Here is an 11,582-nt window from a genome sequence, read left to right as displayed (position 1 = left end):
TGTATGGCACATCGTTCTGACTCCAACCTGACACATCAATATCCAAATAAAAAAGAGGAGGGTTAATACAGGGTCAGAGGAAATTTGGACTAAAAGACTTATAATGGCGCAAGCAAATGGATCAATTTCTAGGACACCACGATCTGAACATAAAGAGTACAGAACTTACCACGAAGAAACCCTACTAGCAAGCAGATTAACTGTCACAGACATTAGGAGACAGCACGGGAGGCCAATTTTTTTTTTACATCGATCGAATGATATGTCTGTTTAATAGGTCAAATAATACACGAACAATGACAACATGGTGAAAAGTCACTACATAGAAATTTTTAAAAGTGACCAATGTTCCATCCCACCCTCGCTTAACTTACAGCCCCAAAATGTGAATGGCATTTCAATGAAGTTCTAGTGCATTATCATTTTATTGCATTGTTAGAGATTACAGCCCTACCCAACCGGGATAAAAATAATCAGAGAAATCTTTACTGAAATGTTTCCTGAGTTTGGACCCCTCCTTTGCTGGCCATTTAAAATACGTCACATCTCCTCCAGTAAGCCAGCCTATCCACCAACCAAAAGAACCAACAGTAGTTATTGTATGATCACATGCTGATAATAGAGCAACGATTATTTCCCTTTGTTTGTGATTGATATACCGTACAGTTTCATTTTTCGGAAAATGATTTTGTGTCCATTCCATGTCTAATGATGACACTATGAAAATAGTGTTTTTGTACTTATTTTTGTAATATTGCACAGCTTTAGATAAATACTCTGGGGTTGCCACATTGTATCCAAAGGAATGGTTTACCATATCTCCCCTCCGAATGTGTACCCCTATTAGAATAACATCTTTCCTGGATTTTATTTTTAGGGCATCTAATTCTTTGTTCAACATTTTATTAGCCTCCAATTGCACATGCGGACGAAATACCAGTTCTTTCCGCAAACTGTCACGATAGTCATAGAAATATTTCCAGGACTGCATGTAAGTATTTAGTCTTATATTTTTTGAGGCATTGAATTTCATTAAATTTTCATCATATGCACAATCCCATCTTGCAGATCTTCCAACGACATTTTGGCAAACACGAGAGGTATTTTCGGTAAATACGTTCAATTTGAAAACTCGATCAAGTTCGGTGTTGTTGGTCATAGCTATTGTCATTCCTTTTGCCATTGAAGCACCAAAATGTGTTGCAAAAATAAACAGAAGATTTCCAAGTCCTCCAAGAAAATTTGGACACAAATAATAAGTGGCATTGCCTGTATCCATTGGTATAAAAGTTGTCTTCGAGTCATTCCGAAGAGAGGTAAATTCTATGCTTGTCATTGTAGTTTTTCTAAAAGTTTGTTGGGAAGAAGCATGTAATGTTTTGACAGAAGACGCCGTCGATGAAGAATGAAAGCTTGTCCATGGATTTGTAAAATGTTGGGGAATACTTTCATTTTTATTAGCATCTTTTATCGAGACATTAGTGTGAATATTGCTATGGAGCATTCTCATATACGGTGGTGACGAAAAATTCTTTACAAATCTAATGTTGTAGATAGAAAAGAAATTCCACGTGGTTTTCTCGCCCATTTGAAAGAAAAATATCACAAAGGTAAATGCACACATAAGTACTGGTATTAGTAAACCTGAAAAACAGAACAATCTCAATCTTTGTGCAGTTGATAAGTCGACAAAATAATTTATAAAAAAAAAAAACAAAAGTAACAAAAAAAAAAAAAAAAAAAAAAAAACGTCATTTATGGTATTGTTAATCTAGATAATACGAATTTTACAAATCCGTTGTTATATTCTGATCATTTCACTATGTCATAATACTTCCCAGCTAGTTGATCTTTCGTTTTATAGTAGTTTTAAAGTAGTAAGTTGAATTCAGGGTCTAAACTGAATAAAATATTGACTTCTTGTACATGTACTTCAAATCCTGAGTTCATGTACATGTACCAGCATTCTACCACTCTCTAATGCACTCTGCATGGCAAACCGAAAGTTGCCATTACTATATATATCTCAAAGAATAAACGCATGGGTAACACTATTGAAATTTATTTGGTATATTGTCAGAGTTTACTACATACATATGTAGATATATTACCTCTAAAACCTCAAACGAATGGGGTATATACACAATAAGATATCTTACATTTTTGGCGATCCATGCTGACATTCTTGTGACTGTGGCTCCATTTTAATTCATTTTCTCCCAGAAAAGCAATCCCTTTCTAAAACAAAAGCATATGAAATAGGATAAGTATTGTTACGATATAATAAAACAAATTTGTACTTGTATAGAAACACGTCGTATAATTGCGCAGATTATTCGGTCTATTTGATTGAAAAGATTTATGATATTTGATTTTAATCCCCTCTAATCAAACAAAACGTGTGCAGTTAAGTATCTGCCCACATACACACCAAATGTTACGTCGACTTTGTGTGTTTGCACAATAGTCAAGTCAATGGGCCTTAAATCACTATAGTTTGAAAGTAGTTTGAGGGATGTGACAGTTGTTTAATTGCTTTGAAGATTTTTGTTAGTAAATGCTTTATGTCACTGTAAGCTATCATTGATTCCCTGTCTTATTCTTTACCTCTCGATTACCATACGGTACATTGTGTTCATGAAATAAATTTCAAGATTTAAGATGGAAAAAAATGTACACATTTTGTCGAGAAAACGGCTACGACAGAACTTTTTTCTCTCTCAGACAGTTTACACTTGTTACAAGTGACAGACATCTAACACATTTCACATGGTAACGGCAAGCAGGAACAGAATGGTACATATATGAACATAATGTTTATTTGTCCTGATAAGGCTAATTTTTGTTGTTGTCTCAGCTTGGTACTTTTTATTATTGCTTACAGTATAATTTTAAGATTGAATATACGTAAGGCTTTATATGTTTTGATATTACAAATACAATTTTACTACAGGCGTTTGAATTAAAAAAAAGACGAGAGCATATAACACATCTACGTCACTCGTAAAAAAGCTAAATTACTAGTACCCCCTTAAAAAAATCAACAAAAAAATATAGAATATCTGTGTGTTAGACTGGAATAAACAAAACATATAAATACGTAAGTCCCATACATACTGATTCCTTCTCCTTAGACAAAACCTTTTTTTTTAAATGGGTATATAAGGATTTGCATTCCTCATGTTCCTTGAATATTGTATAATACATTTTGTATGTAAATGTTTGATGTTAATGAAAAGCAGAATAATTGAATTTTAGACATTAACTTTCTAAGGAAGTAACACTCATGCGTATTGTATATTTCAACACATCCGTACTCGCATTCAGGGGCGCATCCAGAGGTTTAAAAAGGGGTTCCAAAAAAGGAGGTTCCATGCTATTATTTGTTCATTTTTCCTAAATTCTGCGCGAAATTTACATTTTTTAACAAAGGGGGAAGGGGTGTCCAATCCCATAATCCCCTCCAGATTCGCTAGTGACATTATTATGTCAATAATAAACTAGATCCGCCCTTGAATGCGAGTACGAAAGTGTTGAAGAATAATCAAGGGAACCAAGGTTATAACGGTAATCAAAAGAATGCAATCCAGGGACAAAGACCAGACATAGAAAACAGACACACTCACAACAAAGAACATTAAGTAACTAAAATCATACATACAAAGTAACAAAAGAAAATGAGCAACTCGGTTCGTTTATCTATTTAGCATAGTATGTGTCATTTGTATATTATTCAATGGCTAAACGAGGCTGGAGTAGAAAGTCAAATAATTTTCAAAATTGAGATCTTATTTGCTTTGCTTAAATAAGCACACACGTACATGTACATGTATATATATATATATATGTAATACACCTACAGTAACACTTAAATTAATATACATGTGTTTAAGAATAGCAACTATTATTAAAAAAAAGTTGTTATTTAAGTGTCAATTTTCAATAAAAATCGGGTTATAAGGTAGTCCATGGGCATGTCAATGAGGCTCTCTTAGGAATTGGGCGTGTCTTCGGATGGTCTTAGAACACATCTTCATCTTAAGTCATGGCAAGGAGTTACATATATAAAATTTTTTACCGAAAACCATCTGTGCTTTATTACCATATACTGAGAGTATTAACCAACTATTACAATACACTTGAAAATATAAGTGACCAGTATGATTAAATCTCGCCACGCAAGATAAAACGAGAAAGCATGAGATTCAAATCCTTCCATATTCAACTCCTTGGTCATGTCAACTAAAGTCTCCTAACTTAAGATACGCCCTAAAATTTGTCCTAAAGTTTAGATACTTCGACAGGTATCTTAAGCTGATCTTAGGATATTCCTAATACTTAAGATGAATTTATGATTTCCTAATTTGAAAGAATAACAATAAACATGGCCGCTGTGTATGTTCAATGAAAAAGGGCATTTAAAGACAGAGATGGCCCATTAGATCATTTGGATGATTCAGAAATTGTACGCAAAAACAGATTGACTAGGCCTATGATTTGAACTTTGGAGAATGTTCAAAAAATGAGCTTGCACGCCCGACCAAACGATCACAAACATTTCCAGATTCTTTACAAATAATGGTGGCTCTTAGAGTCTATGCGACTGGCAGTTTCCAAATTGTGAATGCGACTGTCCGCTGCATTTCAAGAGCCAGTGCATCTCATGTCACTCGTGACGTAACTCAATGTTTGAAAGGTGTTTGTAATCGTTACATAAAGATGCCAACAGACCAGGTAACCCTTCATGCAATAAAGCAAGAGTTCTACAACATTTCTAACTTCCTTAATGTTGTAGGTGCTGTAGATGGCACCCATGTGCGTATCAAAACCTCAAGCATTGACAAAGACTTATACGTTAACAGGAAAAACTAATATGATAAAGGTGAAACCTTTTAGTGCTACCGAAGAAACATTAATAAAAACAACTTTGATAATTTTTGTCAGCTCTGATTTGATATATTATACTTGTAACCTTCAAGTATGGTAAATTTTGTAATGATATATACTTGTCCTTCAGCATTATATTAATTGTCATGGGCTGATATGTCTATTGGTTGAAATGTCCGGCATTCATAAGGAATTATTGGTTGTCATGGTCCGAAATGTCTTTGGGTCGAATTGTCCGGCACTGGTTAACATTAAGGTTCTTATAATTTGCGAAATGTCTTAAACGATTTCTTTTATTGTATTCAGTTTCGCTTCATTCTGTCTCATATTATGTTGTTTAATTATGTTTTTATTACGATTTGATTCGTTTCGATTCTTTCTTTTGTCGATTATTTTCGTTTCGTTTTCGTTTCGCAATGTTTATGACCCGAGAATTATGGGTAATATTGGTTACATAATTTTCGTAAACATCTGGGCACCATACTGCAGACTATAAGGCCAACCCTATTTTGGAAAAGCTATGATTCGATTTGTATTTAATTATTGAAACTAGCAAATATATTCCAAGACTTGTTTGGCTCTCAATCACTTAAACAAGTATACGCAAATGAAGCTGCCATTATGCTGTTTTTCAGCTCCTGAAAATGCAGGTACAAACCGGATATTGATGCTTTTTTCTGCCATAAGTACACAGAACCAAGTTACGCTCCCTTCGGCAGCGTATCACTCTATTAATGTAATGGGAGTTCGTGATGCAAATTTTAAGATTTTGAAAGTTGTAGCGAAATGGCTTGGAAGCAGTCATGACTCTTTCGTATTTAGCAATTCCAGATTATATGAAATATTTGATAATGGTGGCATAAATGTTTGAAATGCATGACGGGTCTTCTACAATGAAATTCTGTACCCCTTCAATGCCATCTATAGGGGTATCTCCTATAATTCCAACGATAATTTCCTCCATGATTGTCGGAATCTCTTCAGGAGGAGGTTCACCACATGTCTTTCTCGATTCCCGTCTTTATTTAGCAACCTTTGCTTTGGTATTACTCAAGTAGGTGCTCCATTTCTTTCCAATTTCTTCAAGACACCTTCCACGTCTCTTTTTGACGGCATTTACTTTAAGGCAAATATTTTCCCACACTTTTTTTAATCATTAGTTATAACATTGGACATTCTGTTAAATTTTGTTGTTTTATTCTTCTTAACTTCATTCAATATGATTTGAATTTCACTTTCCGAAAAATTTGGATTCCTATTATTACTACCCATGATTTGTGTAATACGTGTTTATTGGTAATCCTGTCGAGTGGATCTTTGTCAGAATTATATATAGGTTAGGGAGTAAGTTTTAAAGTGTATTTGTTATATTTACGGCAAAAATAATCATTATTATTAGTAATAATAATTTTTGTAGTAATCTATACACATTGCTCTATATCATAAATGTGATAGATACCATCCTTCCAATATATTCACCTTTCAGTTTTTACGTGTAAGAATTTGTTAGAATCAGGCAAAAACCCCACCAGTCTGACAATGTGATATCACTCAAGGATACTTTCTCTATTTGAAAAGACCATTATTTGATCTCTGATTCACTGGCTTTGCTCAGAAATTTTTCAATAGAATCTTAGAAAAATGAGGCTTCTGACATAGTCATCTACCTTTGAAATGTTTATTTTCAGTGCATTTTATTAAAATTGTAACTCAATGGTCCAGCATGATATAGATAATCGTGTTTGTTTTCCTTGATTCGGATGATGCAAATAGTCAAGTTATACTATCAAAATGATGGTTTTTTATACCATGTACAAATCTTAGGATACTTTTATTGACATGACCCCTGGTCAATCATAAAAATATACAGTGTACAGTAGAATTATATACAGCTTACAGTAGTCAAAATATACAAAATATAGTTATGAAAACATGGGTGTCTGAGTAAAGTTTATACTTCGCGAGAAACCTGAGTGTTCGCCTGACAGTGTAAATATATGCTTGAAATAAGGAGAAATGATTACAAAATGAATACATAAAAAAACGCTTTATGGAAGAAGGTTATTATATATTATTATACTCGGCGTCACATAAATAAGATACTATTTTCTACGACTTTATTGACACCTACCGTCGTTTAAATTGTCTTAAATGCTCATTCGTTTAGCCAAACGGCTTCTCCCTAAAAATTGAATCGTTAAATTCCGGTCAGATTTTAATTCTCGGTGCCAATATTTACATTGTAAAAAGTCGGCCATGTTTACATTAATCGGGTTGCTAGGAGATGTTGTTTACGTTTAAATGGTTTGTCCAAAAACCGAAGAACCCAGAATGCATTTCGGCGTTATTTCGGATATCTCGGATTTATTTTACGCGAACAACGTACAATACCGAGAGGTTGATCAAGCAGACGATTGTCACCGGAGTTCGACGGGAACTTACGAACTTCGTTTGTAAACAAATCGCCCCGTAGAAACCAACATGGCGTATATTAGTTTGGGATTTTTCCGTAAGGATTTGTTACGCATGATTTAAGCTAATAAGCGACTCGTTAGTATTAACACGTCATGCATATATGCGAACTACCTTCATATTAAATAAAAGAGAGACAACTCTAGCGGTAAGTCCCGACTGTTTAAAAAGTAGAGCTTCAATTCGAAATTGTGTTGTATGTGACGTCGAGTATAAGTGGTAGAATAGTTTTTTTTGCCCGACGTTTTACATCTCAGAAACTGAAATGTGATTGTTGCATTTTGATTTTTCCTAAGTTACTTGCTGTAATATTATTTGTTTCTTTAAGCATACACGAATCCTGAATAAATTTCAGCTAAGAGATATTTTCAAAAGTATCTATCCAAAATTGACATGACTGTACGAAATATATACATGTATGTGTTGTAACTTCCGTTCTTACACTGTGATAATAAGCTACTTAAGGTTTTATATTTCTGTGTTTTATTGTTTTCAGCAAAAAGTTACATTTTCATCTAAAAAAACGTGACCAACTATCTTGTGCTAATAGACGATGTATTTGTCTTTTATCTCAGAACGCAAAACCCAGTACATTGTATTGGTTGAAATGTTTCTTCTTTGAAAATTCCCAACTCAAAGTGTTCAATTTAGAAAGAAAATGTTGAAAATGAATTTTTAACTACTTTTTTGCTATTTTTTTATATTATTCCTTCATCTAACAGGCCCTTGGGACCAGGACTTTTTTCTTTTTTTATCACAAAAAAAGTATTAAATCATTTTGCTTCCATATTTGAGTTGTTATTGTGTGTTCACAGACATGTCCGCTTGCTATTTAATGTTTTGTATATTATGCCAAGTTTTTCTTCTATCTCCTTGTCTGCTTTGTTGACATTTTGAATCGTAATACGTGTGAAGTGTCAAGCTCAACGCAGCGACAGACGTTTGTTCACTCTTTTATTAACCGCTGCAGACATGCCTTTCGAAATTCTCGGACACTTTTCAAATAAAACGTCGTATGACAATGGGATAAAGTCGTGTAAAAGTATTCACTTTTTTCCGACTTTGCAAGGTTCTTGCATTTTCTGAGAGGGCTGACTGCAGCATCTAGAGTGTATTTCGAACGCAAGACGCTGTTACGGAGCTTGGTAAGGTGGCGCGAGACGAGAGTGCGATGCTTGTTACTTTTGGAACGGAACGGTCGCAGATATGTAATTTAAACCGGAATTATGAAATAGTCAGTTGGATTCCGGTTTTCTAAATCGTGTCCGCTCCGTTCCGAACGAAAAGTACTAACAAGATCCGCCAACTCTCGTCTCGCGCCACTTCACGTGTATTACGATTCCAAATGTCAATATAGCCTCCCGTGGAGGAGCCCAATTGTTTTTACTCCGATAGAATACCACAAAACGGTTCTTTAACGTGCGAGGAACCTGGCATATTACCCAACACATTCCACCACTATGGTTTGCGGTCAGGTTTTCCGTATTATGGCCTGACGACCCCAACATATAACACGCCAGGGGTACCCCCATTCCACCACCTGTTGTACGCAACCCAGTTGCCCTGTAGTCAGAGCGCCACAGCCCCCTCGGCCAGGGTTCTGATCACTATTTAGTTGCCTTTTACGACAAGCTTATTGCTGCTGCGGGTCTATTCTTTTGACAACCGGACCCGCACGGGGCGACTTCAACTTGGAAGTCTTCGAAACGGTTGAGGGCTCCGCTGTATCGCTGAATTTTCAACTTTCAGAAATTAACGAATCAGACGAAAATAATTGTTATCGTGAAAAAAAGAGGGTGGTCTGAATTACCCGTTCCACAATTGCATGTGGCACATGGTAGAAGCTTATATGAGAATTACTCTTTAGATGTCAAAATATCTGCACAACACAAAATCAGAAAAAAACACTTGAATTGGATTTAAAAACAAAACTAATATGAAACTACATTCACATTTGAGAGTAACCAGTAATTGATAGAAACAAGTGTCATGCGCAGGACATTCATAGTTCACATGCATACATGTACGATCCAGTATGCGTTGTTTTGTACGCATTATTATTTGTATTACCAATTTGTTCAAATTATAGTTAGTATTTTCAGTTTGTATAAATAATAATCAGCATGAAATTATTGAATACAAATTATGATTTGTACAAAATCTGACAAAACATCACTGCAATGCTCCATAAAAGTATTAAGTAGATCATTCTATCTATACATTACTTTGTACAATGTAGTAAAATATTTCCGGGGTCAAGGGTGAAAATTATATTTACAATTGCATTCACTTAACAGGGTCAGGTTACTTAAAGAATTTCCTCAAATTATTCCTCAACTTATAATTCGACCAATGAAATCACTTTAATTTGAAATTCTGAGGAAAAAACTCAAGGATTTGAGGAAAATCTTAATGAGATATTTTATTGGAAACCCAGGCCAGGATAGCCAATTAAATTTTAAAAACCCAAATACACGCATGACAAAACTATGTTAAGGGTGAGCAAGCTATTTATTGTTAATAGAAGGGGATTGGATCGTTTGTTTTTGTTGCGTGGTCAATTTGCCATATCCATTCATGCACACTGGCGTCATTTCCGTAATTACGATTTCGAATTTGTCCCAAAGAACAGCAGAAAAGAATAGAAATGACAATTTAACATTTTGTACTATTATCAAGGTTAATAAAAAAATACAAATGAAAAAAGCAAAGTAAAGACAAGAAACAAACACTGAGTGCGTTGTGCAAAATGGTTATTTTTCTTTTCTATATTATAGTGATGTCAGTACTGCCTATGTAAGTGTACTTACTGCTCATTAACAAAGCTTTATTATGTCCCATTTCATTTAAAAACAAAAGCCTAGCAAAATCTACCTAGTACTTAATGCATGCATGGTGTATTTAGAATTGTTATCATTTCGTATTTAAATATTTACGCGTTTTATATTTTTTGATATTTTAATTCACGGGAGTAAAAGAAATACAATAAACTAAGTATTGTGTTTCACAACATGGTGCAACCCTGGCATATTGTAAAGGCTATTTAATTTAAAGCCCAGTAATCACAACACATTTATATTTCCACAATAGGATTTCGGATTCTACATTTAAAATTAAACCTCTAGTCCACACAGTTTTACACACAATATAGACAAACGTGTATACAAGTTCGATTGTCACAGTAAAATGTGTAAATGGGTTGATTGATTGATTGTTGGGGTTTAAGGTCCGTGTAGCAATATTTCAGCTATATTTAGACGATGAACATGAAATGGATGATAAAATGAACATGAAATGAAAAATGGGATGGGACACAAAGATAATAGGGTCGACAAATTTTGATTGCCACTAGAAAAGGGAGGGATGGGTAAGGTCGGGCAATTTAGCTTCATGTGGCGAAGCGCAAAGATTCCTACTGTTATCGAATACCGCAGCAGGGTTCTTTAACGTGCGAGGAACGTGACATCTTTCCCAACACAGTGCACCACTATGGTTTGCGGTCAGGTTTTCCGTGTTATAGCCTGACAACTCCAGCATGTAACACGCCAGGGGTACCCCATTCCACCACTTGGAGCACACATCCCAGTTGCTCTGTGGGCAGAGCGCCTAGCCCTCGGCTAGGTTTCTGAGCACTATTTAGTCGCCTTTTACGACAAGCTAAGCGCTGCTGCAGGCCTATTCTTTTGACACACGGACCTGCACGGGACGTGTAAATGGGCATATGAAGCATATTGGCATCCCGGACATGCAGGGTTTGAAAATAAACTTTCTCGCTGGAAAGCCCACAGGACTATATTTGGAAGATAATCTAAGTGGTCCTCAAATTTGTTATGTGGTCCTGTCCTTAGAAATAATTTTAAGAATTCATGTAGGGTGCCCAAAGGATTACCAATTTAAATTTCAAGGTAGTCCTTCCTAAAATAATGTAGGCACAGGACTACCGGACCACTGTTTGTTTATGGAACCTTGAAGTGAGAACGAAATCAGTTCAACGTACTCGTGGTACTATACAACTATACGAAATTCTTATCCCTGGCAAACAATAGGAGGAGCGTTCGCATATTACGATCCGCATTGATATACAGAATGAAATAATTTGTCACCCTTTCTTCAAATACCCCATACCTTAATGCAGATAATATTTTTCCAACTTTGCTTACCTTATTCCAGTATCAAAAGTACAAAGAATTCTCCTCATCACTATGACACGACGTACAGAATTT

General features: G+C 35.1%; 1 protein-coding gene across 2 annotated transcripts in view; it reads right to left on the bottom strand.

The window, feature by feature from the left end:
• Positions 1 to 406: 406 nt before the first annotated feature.
• The window catches only part of LOC148620260 (galactoside alpha-(1,2)-fucosyltransferase 2-like), a 30,131-nt gene continuing 18,955 nt past the window's right edge, over positions 407 to 11,582 (bottom strand). Inside the window, exons 1-3 of one of the 2 annotated variants that reach the window (XM_088581003.1) lie at positions 10,170 to 10,297; positions 2,160 to 2,238; positions 407 to 1,644 (exon numbers count right to left, since the gene is read on the bottom strand). In XM_088581003.1, the coding sequence (XP_088437129.1) occupies positions 443 to 1,644; positions 2,160 to 2,175 (1,218 nt within the window). In that variant the 5' untranslated portion in view covers positions 2,176 to 2,238; positions 10,170 to 10,297 and the 3' untranslated portion in view covers positions 407 to 442. Of the gene's footprint in view, positions 1,645 to 2,159; positions 2,239 to 10,169; positions 10,298 to 11,582 lie in introns of those variants that run through there. The other variant, XM_088581002.1, reaches the window with a different exon arrangement.

The sequence above is a fragment of the Perna viridis genome, chromosome 4, assembly GCF_037379345.1.
Source record: "Perna viridis isolate PV_CMFRI_1.1 ecotype Kerala chromosome 4, ASM3737934v1, whole genome shotgun sequence".
NCBI classification, from domain to species: Eukaryota; Metazoa; Mollusca; class Bivalvia; order Mytilida; family Mytilidae; genus Perna; species Perna viridis.
The sequence above is the reverse complement of the archived record's forward strand: the minus strand, read 5'-3'. Positions and strand labels throughout refer to the sequence as shown.